This window comes from Macadamia integrifolia, chromosome 3 (assembly GCF_013358625.1).
Source record: "Macadamia integrifolia cultivar HAES 741 chromosome 3, SCU_Mint_v3, whole genome shotgun sequence".
NCBI lineage: Eukaryota > Viridiplantae > Streptophyta > Magnoliopsida > Proteales > Proteaceae > Macadamia > Macadamia integrifolia.
In genome coordinates this window covers 15759421-15780328 of record NC_056559.1, presented here as the reverse complement: position 1 = coordinate 15780328, position 20908 = coordinate 15759421, and the positions used below count along the sequence as shown (strand labels likewise).

Here is a 20908-nt window from a genome sequence, read left to right as displayed (position 1 = left end):
TATTAAAGGAAAAAAGAACACATCCACCATTATTGAAGGTAATGAGGAAAAATATTGTGACAAAGCCATCCCACCTAATCGCTACCTATCAAAACTGAAATAGTCCAAAGCTTCCTCCTTTTATCTCTACATCTCACTGATCATGGTCACACTTTTCCCCACCCTAACCCACCACTTTTCTATATAAACAGGATCCACTTTTTCTTCACCCCATGGTGAAGAGAGAATCTCTTTCCATGGAGATCTGACCTTTTGATTAGTATAGGAAAAGACATTTTCGACCCTATACGGTAAAGGTGACACGAGAATTCAATCACAAGGTCACATTACCCGTGGTGAAAGAATTCTTGATTCTCCATAGTAGAAGGAAAACACAATCCATGTAAATATCTTCACTAATAACACTTGCCCACTGCATGTATCTACATAAATACATGCGATGTAATTAATGAGTACAAAAATTTGCAATTTTGTTTGATTTGATTTTATTGCCTTTCCCACCAATGTTTCCTGAACAGTATGAAAGGATGATGAAAGATAAAAATTTACCAACCCATAAAAGAAAAGGTAGCCCCTGAAAGAGCCTCTAAATTAGGACCTTAGGAGGATAAGATGCCATATCGAGGAAACGGAGACAGACGGAGGCCACCAGATGATTGCTTTGTTAGCTATTGGCCATGTAATCCATGTGGAGCATGTTCTGAAAAACTGAAATGTACAATGAACCGGAGGGTTTGGTTTGGGTTTTTGTCGCCATTTTCATCCGAGGATCAAACTGGGACAACAAACAGGAAAGGTGGCAGTGTTCTAAGACCACAATGTGGAGTACGAGTCCCGTACCTTCAGTGGTTTTCTCTCTCTCTGAAGATGTAATGCAAGAGAAACACAATAAAAAGAACAAAGAAGAAGACCTAGAAGAGAGCTTCACCTTTCAATTAGCTAATAGTGCACCACAACAATGAGGTGCGGCAGTTTACCATCAGCCGGACATCAGAAAACACATAAATACATCGATGTAGACCAACTGCACCACCAGTTCCACTATATACATTAATCGAGTTACAAGATCACCACCCCCTAGATTTTGCAGTCTTCATTTCTTCTGAGATTTTAGAACAGCCCATTTGAAGTAACCGCAATTTGCTTCTGGATTAGATGCAGGTCCCTGAAATAAAGCAATAACTTTTCTGTTAGCTTTCATGCCCCCACCATCATCCTTTCTAGCTCTACACAGAAAGGAACAAGTTGTGAAGCACCAAGACTAGACTCTTGTGGTTCGCTAGAACAACATGGGGGCTCCTCTTACCAAACATTCAGTAGAAAGCCCATCAGGTTTTAATAAAAGATTTGATGAAGATGATGATGATGATTATGATCAACACACAGAATCATGCTAATAAAATGTTACAACCATAGATAATTTTGAAGAAAAGCACAGATGCACAAGCATAAATCAACCTCCCACCCCATTTTCTCACCTCACCTTCATTGCAGAGGTATGCCAAATTGGCATAAAAGCAACAGAATTCTTATGTGCAACCTTGCTTGATGCAAATAATTAGGAGGGACCGAATCCTGGATCCCCTAGATGAATTTGTCTTTTCAATTGTATCTAACACAATTACACTCTACAACTTGAATTGGTACACATTCCCATTATGCTTTATATATGCCTACATTTTAAGTTTAGCATTACACAACTTGCATTATCCAACTACATGAGACAAAATCCTTGGAAACCAACAGACCAACTCACAAAAAGAAACCAGAGAAAGTTTTTTCTTTTTTTTTTTTTTTGGGGGGGGGGGGGGGGGGTGGTGAATTCTTAAAGCCAAAATGCAGCAAAGACTAAACCAGGAGTGAATACCAGATCTATACTGAGAAGAAGCTCCATGAATGCCTGTACTAAATGTATTGCATTGAAGAATGTCAGATGATCTTCATCAACAGCATACCTCTGAAGAAATATATTCCAAGAGTAAGGATGACATCAGATTCTCAACTAGTTATGAGTTAATCCAGAGTACCAGAATGGATACGCTTTGAAAGTCAAAAACAATAAGATAGCCAAACACCTTCATTTCTTCACAGATTTTGAATTGGCCCACTTGAAATAATCACAGCGTGCTTCTGGATTTGATGGGGGTCCCTGGAAGGGAAGGGAGGGGGAGGGGGAGAGAGAGAGAGAGGGAAAAAGATTAATGCATATGATCTCCACCTTCCCTAGAGCAAACTACCAGGACACTGTAAATGTGGACAACCTTTGAAATGGCCAGGAAATAAATCTGAGACCATATCAAAAACACACAGTTTAAGTACCAACGTCTAAGTAATAGAATTTGACATGACGTTTTATCTGTATCTAGAGCAGGGCCAAGCCCAAAGCTGTACTAAGTTGAATTGAAAATAAGAAGCTTAAAGCTATTTGCAACATAAATCAAGTCGTAATCATCAATTACTAATTTATCACAACTCACAAAGCCTTATCCCAAATATGTGCGTTTGGCTGCACAGATCCTTTCAATTCCACCTTTTTTGAAGCCACACCTAGTCATAAGAATGGATGTCTTTTCTCGCAATTTGCACCATAAAATTTAACTATATATAACTACTAATTTAACCAATGAAAGCAAGCACAAGTGATCAGCTATCCATTCTCATTGCAAGAAACACCCAACCAAAAATCATTCAAGCCGAAAGCTTTAAATCTCAATATGATACACTCTAACAGCAGACCACTTGGGGGAAAAAAGATGGTGTCAAAGAAATTACATTTTCCAACCCTCAAAAATAATACCAAGACTGGTTTCAATACATACATGCAGATCTGGATAGTTAAAATAGTTGAAATCAGAAGACTTTACTTTAGCTCCTTACATGGTGAAATACAAAAGCATAAACTTATAGACATAAATCTAGTAACTGCAAATTTAATGTATTCAACAACTTTTCGTGATAATATAGATTTTCTTTACCATTCTCTACTAGTTTTATTTCCTATTTTTTCCCCCTAGTTATTGGTTTCCTTGCTTACTTCATTCTTTTGTCCAAACACTTTGTTTTCAATTCATTTAATTTGGCAAACCATAGAATGAGCCAGAATTGATTAAGTACCTCATAGAGTTTGTGTTGAATTAGCATTAGCATGCTCAAACAAATAGAGTTTTCAATTTCTATTGTACATAACAGCTGGTAGTATGGATAACATGCAGAACAAATTGTGACAAGAAGTGTAAAGTACCTCAGCCCGAGCACAGACATAAAACCTACGACCCAAATTCGGACCTGCTTTCTTCACGACCCGAGCAACACATGGTTCATTATGGCCCTTGCACAGAGGTACGCTGTTCTGCATGAACTGTTGAATTCTTCGCCACTCCGACAAAGCAGCATCATTTTTCTCACTTTCAGAAGGACCACAGGCATTATCATCACCTTGAGACTCTCTGGATGGAATCATGCTGACCTCGTACATCTTGCAAAATTTGCTTTCATTACCCTCCTGAGTTTCTGCGGGGTAAACACTCTCTTTGACCTCCAGAGTTTCTTCGGGAGAATCCATCTCTTTGATCTCAGATTTTTGGGGGGAATTTGACTCTTTAACTTTCTGAGATTCTCTAGGGAAATTTCTCTCTTTGGTTAAATGAGGAGAATCGGTCTTCCCTTCCGAGACATCAACTTGACTAAGTGAAGTGCCAGTGCTTTCACTAACAACATTATTACCATGGGAAGACTGTTTCTGGAAAAAAGAACTTAAAGTGCGTTGAGAACAAGCATTATGTCTCACTTTTTTCTTGGCTTCCATGCACTGGCCAGATGCAGTTTTGTTTCTCAATGAAAACTTAGTATTCGCTGAACCCTGATTAGCAGAACCACCCAAATGTTTCATCATGCTTGGGTTGGAACCTTCACATTGAGGGTTGACATCAGAATTTTTTTCCTCTGAATCCATTGATCTTTTTACACTCGCACTGCAACTGCCCACTACAATGTTTTCATCTGAGAATAATTGTGATGTTCCATTCTTCTTGAGTTCCTCAGATATTTGTCTTTTCATGAGCAATGAAACTGCATAAGAATAGGAACCCAGTAAAAAACAGAACTTAAATAAATAAATAAAATTATAATAAAAAAATAAAAAATAAAAAGTCCTACAGACAAAGGGTTTTGCATCACCATGACGTATTCCCAACAAGAACTTTGAACTCTCACTGATTACAATGGACGACAATCTAATAAAAGAATAATAAACATGCATAGATATTTGCAGTACTCCAAGCTATGGAGGATAAATCTTGATTTTGCTTCTGACTCTTGTATAACTTATCCAACTGGTGAAGAAAATGAGCTAAAAAGAAAATATTCAAATCAGTATATTTTCATCTGACTAGGGAACTACCAAGAGAATTTCGGGAAAAACTACAAAATAACCATTTGTTTGCAAAATGTTCAAAGCATGGAGAACATAAACATGAGTTACATGACACACCATCTGATATTTTCCTTTTGAGGCTCTATTTCTTTCCAGGTAAAACCCATATAAAAGGAAACTGACCACGTAAAATCAGTATAAACAAATAGGATTTCACTTCAACATATTTCTTTTGGCAAAAGGTTTCCTGAATGTCCCTGTTCAGATAAGCTTATCCAAATGGCACAAACATATGCCATAGGGCAGATTGGATGGGGCCGAATTTTTGGATGGGACCCCATGGTCCCATGCCTACATGTCAAGTTTCAGCCCAAAGAGTTCCTCAGGTGGCCAAATAAGGCAGTGAAAATCTACAGACTAGGGGAGGATGCATTATAACATACATGGACAGATGGAAAATAGAGATACAAGGATGCATGAACAGACATAGGAAGAAATTAGAGTCTGAACTTTGACACATGGTTAACCCATATGGTGTGCAACTAATCCAATGATCAGTCTGCCCAAATTCAGGCCAAAGGCCTGGATACCCGTCATTAGAAAAAGAAAAAAAAATCACCTGTCCACATGGCTCAAAATGGTGGAGACCTCTACCCCAATATTGGAATCGCCACCACGGGTTCCTGGAATCACCACCAGGGAGCCAAGTAAATCACCACAGAACCAAACGTAAAAATCCAAATTTCATTACTCAAATTCTTGTAAAGGTTGTAACCCTTACAAACTTGCATAGAAGACTCAAAAGCAGACTCACTGAAAAAAGGAATGGCCTAAACGAATCTGAACTGATTAGGTAACTTTAACTAACTAGGAAATTGAAATAAGGGTGGACTCTTAGAGACTTATTCCAGCCTAACTATAACAGTTAATAACAAATAATACTAAAAAATAGGACTCTAACTAGACTAACTAATAAAATTAATGCCGCATTAATTCCTCACTACCCCATATTTTAAGCCCATTTAAGTGATCTATTACAATAAAAACCCACTGACCCAAAGTCCCAACATGTATTGAACCCAACGTAAGGCTTATTTCATTTGTATAGATTCTTATGTTTACTCTACCGCAAGGGGTAGTTTGGGTGCTCCTTTATTCTCTTTATTATGTGTACAGGTTTATGGAGTAATGGACAGCAGGGGAATAATATTTATTATAAATACATTGCATTGGTTGCAGTTAGGTTATTCAATTCAACCGAGAGCTAGTTTTCTCCTTTGGCTCTATCTCTTCTCCTTCTTCTAACTCTATACTGTGGTTCAACCATTTTTGGTATTCTAACATGGTATCAGAAAATTTTAACAAGCAAAGTTGTCAAGGAATCAATCACCTAGGCATCCAGGTAATGTAGGACTAGGTTTGACAAGTCAAACTAGACCCAAACAACAGGATCTTGTAAACCAAAGAACAACCATAATTACCCAAACATTGGCGGCAATCAACAGTCCAGAAGTAATCAATCAACAGTCATTGAAAACCAGAATTCTCAAATCCAGAACCTGGAATTTCTGAGCATAGAGACTACACCAACAAGTAGACTAACCAGCAATAGGAATAGAGTATTGAATAAGACACAATCAGCAGCAAACACCACAGGAATAGATAAACCAAACCAGAACTCAACTCTGGACGGCAGGTTCTGAAACCTTACAGTCGATCCCAGCAGTTTCAGGAAATTCAATAACAGAATGTTAAAGAGCCTATAATCAACTCAGATTACTAATTAGAAAGGTCCAGTCCATCGGAGAATAAAGGCAGCAGTCAAATACAACACAGATTAGACAAGAAAATCTGAACAGAACTTCAATCGGACAGAACAAGGAGACTTCCCATAAGTCTCAATCCCCTGGTCAGATCCCTCTAAATTTTGGATCGAGTCTCCCATTTAGCAAGGGCAGCACTCGACCAGAATTTCAGATCCATCTGACGGCTGGTCTCTTAGATCGGTAGAGGTCTATGGGAGAATCCAGAACTCTTAAAACCCAGAAAAATTCTACAGAAAGTTCAGACTACTTACTTGGGAAATTGAAGAAGATAACCACAATAAGAGAAACCAGAAATAATAACAATCCACTCGGACTTCTCGCCGCAGAGTGTCGCTTGGATCAAACACCTAACCCTTCTTCTTTGATCAAACACAAAGAACCCTCATAGAGGAGAAACGCAGTAGCATCTTTTTTTTCTTTCATAAAATCGTGGCTCTATTAATGAGAGCTCTCCTTTATTTATAATAATGATGGGGAGGGTTTACAAGTAATAGTAACTCAGAGTTACTAAAAATTGATTACAAGAAGTTACTAAAAACTGGAAATTAGAATCTAATGAAAATAGAAACTAGTCTAGACAGAAATTAGAAACTAACAATGACTTGAATTTAGAAACTAATTTAGGTACTGAAATTAGAAACTAAATAACCCCATCTAAAAAGGAAACTAAAGAAAAAGGAAACAAATCACTGAATCCCGTATGCAACCTTAGAACCCCTAGTTTAGACCCATAAAAGTAGCCCAATATACTCCAAACCACATGGACTGAAGGCCCAACACGTATACAACCCAACCCTAAGCTTATTCCTAATAAAACAAGCCTAGTTTGGTGAAGAATCTGCATCAACTCTCCCCGGCTTGGAAACATTCGACTCCGACGAATGGATAAGGGACATGTAACGCTCATACAAGTCGGGATCAAGTCTCTTGAAATCATCAGCATGAATCCAAGTACAGTCACTACGAGGACGGCCTTTCCACTTGACAAGAAAAGTGTGATAACCGGTGCCACGGCGGGAGGTCTTGTAATTATCATCCAAGACGTCTTCAATAACTTCAGAAGTGGGTGGCTTCAGTTGAGGCAACCTCAGCATTTGCTCCGAGTCTCCATCATCTGAATGATGCCCAACATAAAGGTGAAGATCAGCCACATTAAACACGTTGCTTATGGTCATGTCATCAGGCAACTCAAGCACATAAGCATTAAGTCCTATACGTTTCAGCACCTTGTAGGGACCCATCTTTCGTGGATGTAGCTTGGTATTGACACCTGTCTGAAACCGTTCAGGATTTACTCGAATCATCACCATGTCCCCGGGTTTGAACTCCACATAACGCCGATGACGATCAGCAGAAGCCTTATACACCTCATTGTTCAAGGCAATACGTCGTCGGACGTTGGCATGCACCTCAGTGATATGACGTAAGAACTCATCAGCTTCAATACTAACTCGAGCCTGGGGTGGGAGTGACATAAGGTCAATAGGCCGCTTAGGTTGGACTCCAAGCAAGATCTCAAAAGGAGTACGACCTGTTGTCCTATTCACTGAGCTGTTGTAGGCAAATTCTGCAATGTCAAGAATAGAAGGCCATGTCTTCTCATAGTCTCAAACCAAACATCTCAACAAGTTTCCCAAGCTACGGTTCACCACCTCTGTCTGTCCGTCTGTCTGTGGATGAAATGCAGTTGAAAAGTTCAGCTTTGTATTTGTCTTCAACCACAATGTCTTCCAAAAATAACTCATAAACTTAACGTCACGGTCAGATACAATACTAGTTGGCAGCCCATGTAGTCGTACTACTTCCTTAAAGAAGAGCTTTGCAACTTGATAAGCATCAAAAGTCTTACGACAAGGTATAAAATGAGCCATCTTAGAGAAACGATCCACAACCACCATAATGGAATCATATCGTTCTCTAGTAGGGGGTAGTCCAAGAACAAAATCCATGCTAACATCAAGCCACGGTGCATGAGGAACAGGTAGTGGAGAGTATAAACCTGTGTTCTGTTTTCCCCCTTTTCCCAATTGACATACACGGCATCTCTTAATCACATGATCGACATCCTTTGCAATGCATGGCCAATAATATCGATCAGTCACCTGTGCAAGAGTCTTATCTTTCCCAAAATGTCCCCCTAATCCTCCTCCATGTAACTCTCGTATGATGTGATGACGTAGGGAAGAGTTTGGGATACAAAGCCGCGTGCCAAAGAACAAGTACCCGTCATGAATAGAGTACTTTAAGTGCTGCCCACCTTGTTGTAACTCCATAAAGACAATGCTGAAATCAGAATCAGATGTATACTCACCTCGTATCTGATCTATGTTAATAACATGTGCTGAAAATGTGTTAAGTGTGAGCACTTTCCGGCTAAGTGCATCAGCCACTGTATTTTCTTTTCCCGCCTTGTACTTTATAGCAAATACAAACTCCTACAAGTAGGCTACCCATTTGGCATGTCTATGGCTAATCGATTTCTGTGAGTGAAGGTGCTTCAAGGCCTCATGATCAGTGTACAAAATGAACTCCTTACCAATGAGGTAGTGCCTCCAATGGCGTAGCACTTGGACGACTGCATACAACTCCAGATCATAAGTCGAATAGCGCTTCTTGGCCTCATTCAATTTTTCGCTATAAAAAGCGATGGGGTGTCCTCCTTGCATTATCACTCCTCCTAGCCCAACATGTGAAGCATCTGTAGCTACCTCAAATACTTTGTCAAAATCTGGTAGGCGTAGGATGGGTGCCTCGGTCATCTTCCTCTTCACAAGAGCGAAGGCTTTGGTCGCTGCAGCTGTCCATTCAAACTTCCCTTTACTCGACTTCATACATTCAGTGATGGGTGCCATTACTGCACTGAAGTTCCGGATAAACCTCCTATAGAAGGAAGCCAACCCATGGAAGCTACGGACTTCTGTTAGAGTCTTAGGTGTGGGCCAATCAGTGATGCTCTTGATCTTCTCCGGATCAGCTTCAACCCCCTTTGATGACACTATAAATCCAAGGAATACAACCTTGGGCAGCATGAAGGAACACTTCTTGAGATTAATGTATAACTTCTCAGCACGGAGTACTCTCAAGACTTGCCTCAAGTGATCCTTATGCTCTTCTTGGTTCTTACTGTATACCAAAATGTCATCAAAATAAACAACCAAAAAGCGACCAATGAAGGGACGAAGGACCTGTGTCATCACCCTCATAAAAGTACTAGGTGCATTTGTCAGACCGAACGGCATGACTTTCCACTCATATAAGCCATCCTTGATCTTAAAGGCGGTCTTCCACTCATCCCCAGAATGGATGCGAATCTGATGATAGCCACTCCTCAGATCTAGCTTGGAAAAGACCTTTGCCCCGGACAGCATATCCAACATATCATCTAGTCGTGGTATAGGAAACCTATACTTGACTGTTATCTTGTTGATAGCATGGCTGTCCACACACATACGCCAAGAACCATCCTTCTTTGGCGTGAGTAAAGCTGGTACTGCACAAGGACTTAAGCTCTCCTCAATGAAGCCTTTCTGTAGTAACCCATCCACTTGCCGTTTCAGCTCGGCATGCTCAGTTGGACTAAGTCTGTAAGCAGGAAGGTTGGGTAAAACCGAACCAGGTACCAAGTCAATGGCATGCTGTATGTCTCTCATGGGAGGCAACTCATCTGGGAGATCATCAGGGATTAAGTCAGAAAAATCAGACAAGAGCTCTCTGATAGGTGCACTATACGTTACCTCAGGTTGGGGGGTGACTTCCCTAGTAACAAGTGCCATAACCATTCCAGTCTCATGACTTGTGCGTAAGAACTGTTTATAGGAAATAGTTAGCAACTCCTTTGTGGGCAGAGCTAATACCTTCTTCTCATTGTCAATGCCCTTCTGATTTGACCTTAATGATCTCTTCCGCCGTATTTCAGCCGGCACATTTACCGGATAGAAAGTTGTAGGAACTCCCTTCCACATGAAAGTACACAGATTCTTCTTCCCTCCAACCATGGCATCATTGTCATACATCCAGGGACGACCAAGCAATACATCTGTGAGTTTCATTGGGATCACATCACACCAAACTTTCTCTTCATATCGGTAAAGTTTCAAAGGAACTGAGCACCTCTTATTCACCTCTAAGGTATTACCATTCAGCAAGGATACCTTATAAGGCTGAGGATGTGGGTCAGCTTTCAAGGTTGCTTTCTTCACAAAGGCTTCAGAAACAACGTTGACACAACTGCCACTATCAATGATAATCTGACAAGTATGCTCACCTGACTTCATACGGCTGTAGAATATGCAGTTACGTCGCCAATCCTCTCCTTTGGTTTCAGCCACCAATATGCGAGTAACAATATTTATTCCCTGGGTATCATCCTCATTAGTGTTTTCCATATCATAGTCATATCCACCATCATCATCATCATCTAATGGGTAGGGATAAAGGGCTGACTCATCCTCCTCATTGGAGTCTTCAACCTCAGCTACTGCATTAACCCTCTGCTTATGCGGACAAGACTTAGCAAAATGTCCTATCTCTTGACAATGGAAACACTGTACCTTATTATTACCTGTCATGGGTGTCTTTCCTTTATGATCAGCTCGTGGAGGAAAAGTGGATTTTGGAGGTGCTGAGCTACTAGGTTTAGTGGCTGGAAAATGCTTCTTTACCTCCCCAGCTTGGAAACCAAACCTTCTAACTGGCTGTGCTAGAAGCTCCTCTGCTCGTAGGGCCTTGTCAAAACAATCCCTCACTGAGTGCACTTCAACAACTCCGATACCCCTGTTGATTTCAACTCGTAATCCCAATCGAAACCGAGCTAACAGTTGCCTTTCATTCTCCCTTATGCCTGTACGAGAATAAAGTGCGCCAAACTTGTTCATGTACTCGGCAACAGTCATAGACCCTTGACGAAGAGAGTTCAGCTGGTCTTGTATGCGAGCTCTGAAGTTGCGTGGCAAGTATTTATCTGATAATTCAAGCTTCATCTCTTCCCAACTAGTAGGTTCTCTACCACGGTCTTCCAACTCTAGCTCATAGGTCCTCCACCACTCACGAGCAACCCCAACTAGCTTAGCACGAGCTAGTTTCATCTTCCGTTTCTCAGGTAACTCATAATAGTCAAAATAGTCTAGTGCCACTACCCAATCATAGAACAATTGGGGGTCATATCTCCCATCAAACTCCTTCAGATCGAGCTTGACCTTCTGTGAATCTCCAGAATACCTCTGTTGCACGGGACGCTCAGTCTCAAAGTATCCTCTTACATGCTCTTCAAAAGTAGGTTGTGCCACCGGAACCCTCTGTGGTGCTCTCATATTAGGGTTTGCTCTCCTATTAGTCAACTGAGTAACCACATTCATTGGAGTGTCCACTTCGGGTGTTGTACGTGAATTGCCAGTAGGCTGTTGGGGTGGGGTCTCTTCATTCAACAACCTGGCATCCAATTCAGCCTTCAACTCAGCCTTCAATTCAGTCCGTAAGGTTTGCTGTTCAGCCTTCATCTCAGTCCTCATAGTCTGTAGCATCTCCATAAGAGAAACTAGGGTGGGGGTGTTGTTCCCAGCCATGCTCTGATACCACTTAATGTAGGGATGGATTTGACGACCAAACCAGTCCCAAAACTGCAGGAACTTTTAATCAGAAGAACAACCAGAACCAGCCCAATAAAATATCAGAAAATTCATCGATCTCAACAATTTCAGAAATTCTGTAACTGAATAATCAGCCAAGGAATTAAGGACTTAAATCACCAATTAATAAGACTAAACAATGAAACATAGGACCAGCAACCAATTAGCAACATCCAGAACAAAACGATTCAAAATTCTGGGCAGAAACCAGAATTGGGCAGAATAGAGAGAATTTTTTTAACAATAAAATTCCAGGTCTGATTGACCCCAAATTAGGATCGAACCATCCTCTCAATAGGCCTAACACTCGACCAGAATAGGGGAGCCATCAGGTGGCTGGTTGGTCTGATCAGTGAAAGATCAGGTAGGAGAAATCTAAGAAATTCGAAACCAGAAATTTAAAGAACATCAGATCTGTTACCTGATTTGTTTGAACAGTAACAAACCTTCGAAAAGAAGACTTTGAAAAAGAAAAGGAACACTTGAAGAGGAACCTCTTGGACTTCTCGCCGCAAAGAGTCGTTGGATCGAACACCAACCCAATACCTTGATCAAACACAAAGAAGTTCTCTTGCAGAGAAAGCAACAGCAGCAGCCATGTAGTTTGTCAAAATCGTGGCTCATTAAAAGAGCCATCATCTTTATTTATAACAGTGATAGGGGTTACATAAAATAGAAACTAACTTTAGTTTCCAAAAACTGAAATAGGAAACTAAAAATTAGAAACTCAACTAGTTACAAAAACTGAAAATAGAAACTTACAAAATAGAAAGTCCTTTAGTTGCTAAACTGGAAATAGAAACTAATTTATGACTGAAAATTAGAAACTAAATAACCCCATCTAAAAAGGAAACTAAAGAAAAAGGAAACAAATCACTGAATCCCGTATGCAACCTTAGAACCCCTAGTTTAGACCCCTAAAAGTAGCCCAATATACTCCGAACCACATGGACTGAAGGCCCAACACGTATACAACCCAACCCTAAGCTTATTCCTAATAAAACAAGCCTAGTTTGGTGAAGAATCTGCATCACTGGAACATCAACGTTTAAATGATCTAGTCTATGTTCAATACAATCGCCGCCTAGAAGAAAGGTTTCGACAAAGGCATCTCGATAACAGAAATTATGATCCACTTGTGCTTGACGAACTGGATTAGAGTAGTGAGTGGATGATTGGCGAGCAAGTGGATGATGTAGTCCATCCCGATGCTGATCTCACATGGGACGTTGCTGGTAGAGCAATGGGGGGCAACAATGGAGGGGCTCAATCGACCCAGGAGAGCTCAATCATCAACCTCTAGAGGAAATATGTGCTACACACACCTAGTAGAGGGAGGGTTGTTGGGGAGTCATCAAAATCAGATGGGGAAGAAGATTTGGAAGAAGAGGGTGATGTGAATGATGACTTGGATGTCATAGATAACTTTGATGAAAATGCAAATGCTTCTAGTGGACAACAAGGGAATCTGCCATCTGCTAATTTGTTGGATGATTATGATGATTAAGTTATTTGTGTTTAACTGTTTGAGTGTTTGGATTTTATGTATTGTTTAAACTTTAAACTTTAAACTTGAACTTTGAACTTGGATGATTAGTTAAGTTTTCTTTTTTTATTTTATGTTGAGTTCATTTGCTATCAAGCTTCATTGCTTCAATAAGTCATTAATTGCTTAACAAGTTAGCCACTTATCTTATCATTTGATCTATTCTTAGGTTTCCAAATTTATATCTCTGATTCATATATGATATATTGACATATATACCTTTTACTTTGTTTAGGTTGCTCACTCACTTCCAATCATTGCTTTCAAGCTTCAGTAACAGGTTAGCCTTTTACTTTTTACTTTTGTGTGATGTACATGTTGATTTTTTATGACTTGATGAGTGATGACTTAATGTATAACTGTATAAGTCAATAATTTATGTTGATTTTTTATGACATGATATGGCTATGTTGATTTTTTTATGATTTGATGTTACTTAATGTTTGTTTTATATGTTATAGGGTATATATTCTAGGCTTGTAGCATGCTAAATAACTTTAAAAAATAGGGAAAATAAAAAAGTAGCATACTAAATAATTTTAGAAAATAGAAAAATAAAAAATGACACGAGCGATTTGACCGCCATGGCAACGCCAAAACAGGCGATTCATCGCCAAATCGATTAGCCACCCCTCCACCGCCTTTGATTGATTTGAGGCCGTGACAACTATGATCACAGCCAAGTATCTGGAAAAAGACAATTATTCATAGTCATTGGTAGCCTTATATCTTCATTAGCATTTGGATCTATACATATGGAATCTGCTGTCATGAAAATATAATTTCTTATCAACAATAAGAAAATACGCCAAAAGGTTTCAATTCCTATCTCATTTTTTTCCCCTTCGTGTTACATTTAATAAAATAATAAGAAAAAAACAATAGAAAAGCTTACATTAATTAAAGGAAAGAATATTCTAATATTTTTCTATTAATTGATCAAACTCCAAGAGAGAGTACATCTAATTCAAATTTTGAAATTTGAATGAGACTTAGATTAAGGAAAGAAAGGAAATTAATGTAAGGAAAGGATGGATAAAATAAAAGAGGAAGAACTGCACCAGAGATGGGAAGAAACTGATGCAAGGAAGAACGATTCGGAGAGGAGAATCCAACCTGGGAGGGGGAAGAGAAGGAACCACCGAGACGGCACTGGTCTCGAACTACCACAGCAACAACATTGACTCAAACAAGCTTCATTCATTCCAATAATCTCTGATCGATGATTACATGCAACAAGGAAACAAAGACTCCTATTCTAATTCCAAGACTTTGTTACCTAAAACTGAAATAGAAACTCAAAACAAATAGGACTTTTCTCCTACATAATCCACCCCAATTAAAGTTTAGATAATTATTCCAAATATAAATATAAATCCCTAACCAACCCTTGTTAGTTCCACTTATGTTTGGGTTTCTAGATCTGATCGTATCAATCCAGCCACGACAACGTTACTGCATCAGCAGGGTGGAAAGTGAATAATCCTATCAACTTTTTTTATGTACCCAGTGAAATGAAGGGGCAGGTTGAAACAATCATTCAATTCCTTATTACCTATTAAAAAAAAAAAATCTAATGTGTTACTCGTTATCCGTTATATTCAATTCCAATCTTTGTTCTGGCAACCATAACACTGGTTTAGGCAGTTCTAAGAAGAAAAGTTACTCAACCAAAAAAAAAAAGGAAGAAGAAAAGTCACAAAGTTTAAGGAATCAAGTTCGCTTGAATTTTGACTAGACACTGCTGTCAGAAGTTCAAATAAAGCATGAGTTTGTCGAGAAAAGAGAGTTACACATGTAATATTCAATGAAATGGTTGTACCTCATTGTCATCTCGAAAATATGCCTTTCCAACACTCCTTTTCTTCAGTTGTGGTCCAAATCCAGCAGACAATGCAAACTGACGGAGTATTTCAGGCCATGTCAGTGGATTCAAGTGGCGCTGCCAACTGCGTATATCAAAGCCCCATGCATATGCCTGATAATAGGAACTACACAGTAAGAAAAGGATAGGGGAGAAAAAAAAAATACAAAACAAAACTAAGAGTTAAATTGTAGAAAGCAGCTAAGAATGGACGTTACCCCTTCAACAATTTGTGGATGCCCACCCCCAAGATTTGTAGAACTAGTTTGATTTGCTCCTAGACCCATAGAGGGTGTCCTTGCAACATCTTCAATGTCTTTTATAATGCATCTTAGAAGAGCAACATGTATCTCCCCCAACAGTCTTGGATCCTGACGAGTTTGAAGATACTAAATCCATTAATACCAAGAAAGGACTGCAGCAACTACAATGTAACGTAAGAGTATGAATCCAACTAAACCAAGAAATCACGTAGAACTTACATAATCATGAAAAGCTTGAATGAACTCATCAAGAGTAAAAGGCCAAAGCTCAAGAACATCGGTAAAGGTGATTAAAAACTTCCAAACCTGTAAAACCCAATCAAACTTCAGAACCTGAAAGAATCATAACTAATAACATGTGTTCAATTGAAACCCAGTGTCTCCTACAGACAGTAAGAATAGCAATGAATCTGGATCTAGTTTAGAAACTCAATAATGAAATGACAAATAAAAAACACGTGAAATCAAATACACAACAGATTAACCTAAGATCTTTTCTAACCCTGCAGAATCTGATAGCCATAGATCCAGACTATGTCAGGTAAATATACTATATAATAACAAACCCAGTTCAATGGGTATGGGTAGCAAACAAAGATTTGTGAATCAGATCCAACTTCCCTCCCCAGTGGAGGCCACAGCATACCAGAAGTACAAGAAATAAACGACAATCATGCAGGAATGAGGTATGCATGTTAGCAAAAATGGAACAAGTAAATCACATCACAAGGAAAACAAGAAAATTAAGCATAGAGTTCAAAGGTGCAACCAATAAAAAAAAAATGATTGAGGTGCCACTTGATTTCTTCCCAGTGTCCAATTAATTCCTTAAGGAATAGTGTGTGTGTGTGTGTGTGTGTGTGTGTGTGTGTGTGTGTGTGTGCGTGAGAGAGAGAGAGAGAGAGAGAGAGAGACATACCATGAAAAGATTCCCCAAGTTTTCCTCCGAGTCAGTCCAAGGTTGAATAGCAAGAGGTCTTTTTAATTGCACAGACTTGGGAGGGAATGTACTTAACATATCTGAAGAACAGAACTTACATTAAAGATTGATAATAAGATGAAATAATATTAAGTGTACGAGAAAGAAAGACACAAATACAAATAACATATTAGATATATTACTAAAGCGTACATCAGAAAGATAAATAAATGGATTAAAAAATACAGCTTAAAGGATCGATCCCAAAAACAAAAATGCATCTGAAGGTGAATGAATCTGTTGCCAAAGACAAACTTCCAACCAATTGGAACCCACAACAATGCAGAAAACCATTCAAATCATCCGAACAGGAAATTTATCAACAAAATTAATACAATGATCCTTGTATATGCTATATAGCAACCTCTGTCTTGAGCAAATTATACTGAGATATTACTCTATTTGGGGCTCTTTGTCCCCTCATGTTTCTGAGGAAACCATAATAGGATCCTTGGTTTATCGGGGACCCTTTCCCCCTTCACCCCTCTCCTTAAGCCCATAGTTTTCAAGGCCTCATGTAGGAAGCATAAGTTTCAAGGCCCTTCAGAACAGGCAAGGCCTGCACCCGCCTAGTTTTTCTACAACATGGCCCTTGTCTTGGTAGCCAAGGCCCTGTCAAGGTGTCACCTTGATTACCAAGGTCTTGCCTTTGTGCTGGCGAGGTTTTGATTTAGGCAGGCACCAATTTTGGGTTTTCCTTTCTCCTTTTTTTTTCCGAACTCATCCGTAAATTGTTTGCTTTTCAAGTGCAACTTATTACAGATTATCATGTCTTTAAGAAGGTTAAAAATGGAAAACGAATATAGTTAAAGTGCTCCAATCATGGTATTTATAAAAACAAACACTCCTGAATCACTTATAACATGTTTTAATGAATGTTGAATGGTCAACTAACTGATTGGTGCATAGTTGTCAAGGCGTCGCCTAGGCGCCTTTTTGGTGTCGCCTAGGAGCCTCATTGTTGTTGCCTAGACGTCTAGGCCCCTCCAATGCATTGGGTCACCTAGACACCATGACGAATATGGATTGGTGAATGCTTTCATGTCTCCTCTGTAGTTTATGCATTATAATTTTTATATTCCCACTAAGTATACTAAATATCAACATAGATTTCTCAGGATATTAGTAAACAAGAAATATAACAAAAATTTGAAAGGTCCTACACTAAACATGTTTTATGCATGCCTTGACCAATTAGGCCTCACCCCTTAAGACCCTGACCAGTACTTTAACTCACCTTAGCATCTTAAGAACTAAGTTTCCGTCTTATAAATTCTGAAGAATGCTTTTCCCAAAAAGTTTATGCAGTTCTAAATGAGAAGAACAACAACAATAACATTTAAAAACTTATCCCAACTTAATGGGGTCGGCTACATGGAGATTCCAAGTAAGGACGAGAGCGAGGATCCATGCAAAAAGATTGACATGTTATGGCTAATTATAATAAATGTCGGCTGTCAACCTGACGCACCACCCCATCCAATGTTCAATAAAACTATAGAATAATATTTAATAAGGGATGCTTGAATGATGAAAACTTCGGTTGATATAGGTAGACGCTTTTTTTTTTTTTTTTTGTCCTCCTTTTTGGCAGTAACACTGCAATCCTACAATGGGAACTTTTCTCTAGTCAAATCATTTCATGGCACTACTAGAAGATTTTAGGGTGATGAAACAAGGATGTAGAAGGGCTTGAAGTAGAGAATAATTATAAAAAATAAAAAATCTATAGATCTACTGACTTGCATGGCTTGGGATACAGGTGTGAACGAGGTGGACTTAGAAAACCTAAGGTCTAGTTCAAACAAAAAGTAATAGATTTTAGGTACTCAGAAGGGAATGTTATTTGAACATTATTTAGTCCACTCCGGGCATTGGAGCACATTGTTTTTATAGTTTGGAATATTAGACCCATGTAGGATACCATTCAGAACTGCCTAGCGAGGTTGCAAATATACCTCTGAATGAATCAAGGTTTTGCAATGTATCACTGTCAAGGGAAATGATTGAGGGCAACGCCTTGGATGAAGCAGCTAGTTCCATAAGTTCCAAGCGTTCATCCTCAATAAGCTCCATGGATTCTTTAGCAATTCTGCGAGCAGTAGCTCGCTCATTAGCAGCTTTCAGTCTTGCAGCCTCCTTCTCTCTACGAAGTTCCTCTTTCTGCCTCATCTTCTCAGCCTGATTTAAGAAGATAGACTTCAAAAATTGATCCAAGGATTTATAAAAATATTAAACTTTAAATTAAAAAATAATAAAATAATAATCTAAGACTACCAATTTATAGAAGTTACCAACTTACTCTCAATGTTTCTTTCTGCAAAAACTTCTCCCTACGCTCATTTTCACGCTTTTGCTCCCGGAGGAATCTCTCTTCCTCTTTCTGCTTTTCACGCATCAACCTCTCTTCTTCCTTTCGTCTTTCCCGGTCATGCCTCTCCATTTCTTTCCTCATTTGTTCTTCTCTCTTAAGATGACAAGACACAAGGTATAAGTTCACAACTGATGAGCTATGAAGGACACAAAATTTAACGGTACTAAGGGTACTACCTTCCGCCTCAACAAATCTTGTTTCTCCAGTTCTTTCCGTATCCGTTTCTCATGGGCTTCAACTTCCCTGGCAATTCTTGCCTCTTCACTCTGCATGCATTAAAAGTTTTAAAAAAATGTATAAACATTAATTGGATCAGAAAGATGAATTTGATTTAGAATACCTTGCGTTTTCTCTCCATCCGAGAAACATCTTCATCATGGGAAACACGCCTATCAGATGGTACAAATGAATTTTCTAGTCCAAGCATTGGATGAGCACCAAACTGAGCATCCATCCCAACGTTAGCAAAAGAGTTCTTATGTGGAACACCGTCGTACTCTCCTGAAGCTGAAGGATATATGTGTCCCTGCCTGCCTTGTTGAGATAAAAGATCAACACCTGACACATGACCTTGGAAACTGTAACCTGTTGAGAACTGTTCATTTCCATGTAGATATGGCCCTGCAGCAGGAAATGATGAAGCCCTGGCACTAGGACCATCAGGTGAGTCATAGAAATGAGATGAAGTAACTCTATCGTATGCATCAGATCTAACACTGGGCTGCTCAGGAAGGAATTGATATTCCTGGAGAGCCCTTGCAGCAGCCTGAGGATGAACCACATGAACATTTCCAGCTGTTGGCTTTCTCTTCCCACTAGATGAACCAGGTACGAAACAATGTTCCATATTGGGAAGGAGTTGTGATGTCTGCGGAAGAAATATAAGTACAATGGTAATGCTTTTGGTTTATGCAGAAATGAAGCATAACAAACTAGCTCATATCAAGTAACAATAAACAGATAAGATTCATAAAATTTCTGACAGAAGAACCAGGAAATATTTGTAATCTCATCCACAGAGATGAAGCAGAATACAGACTTACTTTAGAGAAACTACTTACAGAAATATCAAGCTTTAAAGATTATAAGGATGGTACACGCATTTCAAACACAAACCTAGTCCACTCAAATTTTGACTACTACAACAGAAGCCATTTTCTATCATTACACTTGCACAAGATAACATTACAAAAATATATATTGTAATTTTCGGACCAAAAATCAAAAGAAGAAAAAGAGCCACACAAATGAAACCTGTATAACATAATGTTCAGAAAGCTCAAGCAAAATGTAATTCAGAGGTCAACTAATGCAATCTGAAAATTTCCAGATTATGGATCTAAGATGCAAGCAGGCCCAATCATAGTTTTTAAGGCGGTAAGGCGACGGAGGCGTTTGAGGGTCTTTCGGAGCGTCTTAGAGATAAGGCGGGCATAAAGCGTCGCCTTATTGACTAAAGCGTTCATGTGTAATTTTTTTATAAAACCAATCTATTTTGCTCAAATCTTAATTGAATCCTCTTACTCATATGTTAAATAAATATTAAAGGTTCATATTCATACCAATGTAAGATATTCATCAAGAAAACAAATCAATAAAGTGAATAAACTAAGTTCATCTTCATCAATCATCAATCATCAATATTCAATCATCAATCATCAATCATCAATATTCAATCATCAATCATCAATCATATTAACATATAATATAAATACATAATTATGAAATAAAATTATAAATATAAAGAAAAGAAGACTTAAAAAATATAAGTATTTATTATACTTACCTTTATGATGCTAAAATGAGTGCCTAAGCTCTAAGGTCATCCACTATATTTTTACTCCTGTCAAAGAAGAATGAAGCTCACCGTTGCCAGAGCAAGCTCACCGGTGCCGGAGCAAAATGGTCGCCTGAATTAGTGGTTCTTCCTTGTTCCTTGATTCCTTCTCAAAGCCCTTTCTTAAAACCCTTGACAAAATCCCAACCCTGTTTGTGAATCATGTTTTTGTTTTGTTTGTTTTGGTTATTTTTGGTGGAGTAAAGCTGATCTCATACATCTC

The 20908-nt window shown here is 38.9% G+C and overlaps 2 protein-coding genes across 5 annotated transcripts in view; both read right to left on the bottom strand.

The window, feature by feature from the left end:
• Positions 1–907: 907 nt before the first annotated feature.
• LOC122073964 (DNA-(apurinic or apyrimidinic site) endonuclease 2) overlaps positions 908–20908 on the bottom strand; it is a 90358-nt gene continuing 70357 nt past the window's right edge. For 3 of the 4 annotated variants that reach the window (XM_042638708.1, XM_042638710.1, XM_042638709.1), the window contains 2 exons: positions 3242–4068; positions 908–1165 (listed from right to left, as the gene is read on the bottom strand). In XM_042638708.1, the coding sequence (XP_042494642.1) occupies positions 1094–1165; positions 3242–4068 (899 nt within the window). In that variant the 3' untranslated portion in view covers positions 908–1093. Of the gene's footprint in view, positions 1166–1867; positions 1958–2075; positions 2150–3241; positions 4069–20908 lie in introns of all 4 variants that reach the window. The other variant, XR_006138931.1, reaches the window with a different exon arrangement.
• LOC122073965 (homeobox-DDT domain protein RLT2-like) lies at positions 15158–19712 on the bottom strand. Its single transcript, XM_042638712.1, has 8 exons — positions 19189–19712; positions 19025–19114; positions 18777–18941; positions 18433–18655; positions 16415–16515; positions 15715–15801; positions 15451–15603; positions 15158–15346 (listed from the first exon to the last, which is right to left on the bottom strand). The coding sequence occupies exons 1-8, from the start codon at positions 19693–19695 to the stop codon at positions 15173–15175; spliced, it is 1500 nt and encodes a 499-aa protein (XP_042494646.1). The 5' UTR covers positions 19696–19712; the 3' UTR covers positions 15158–15172.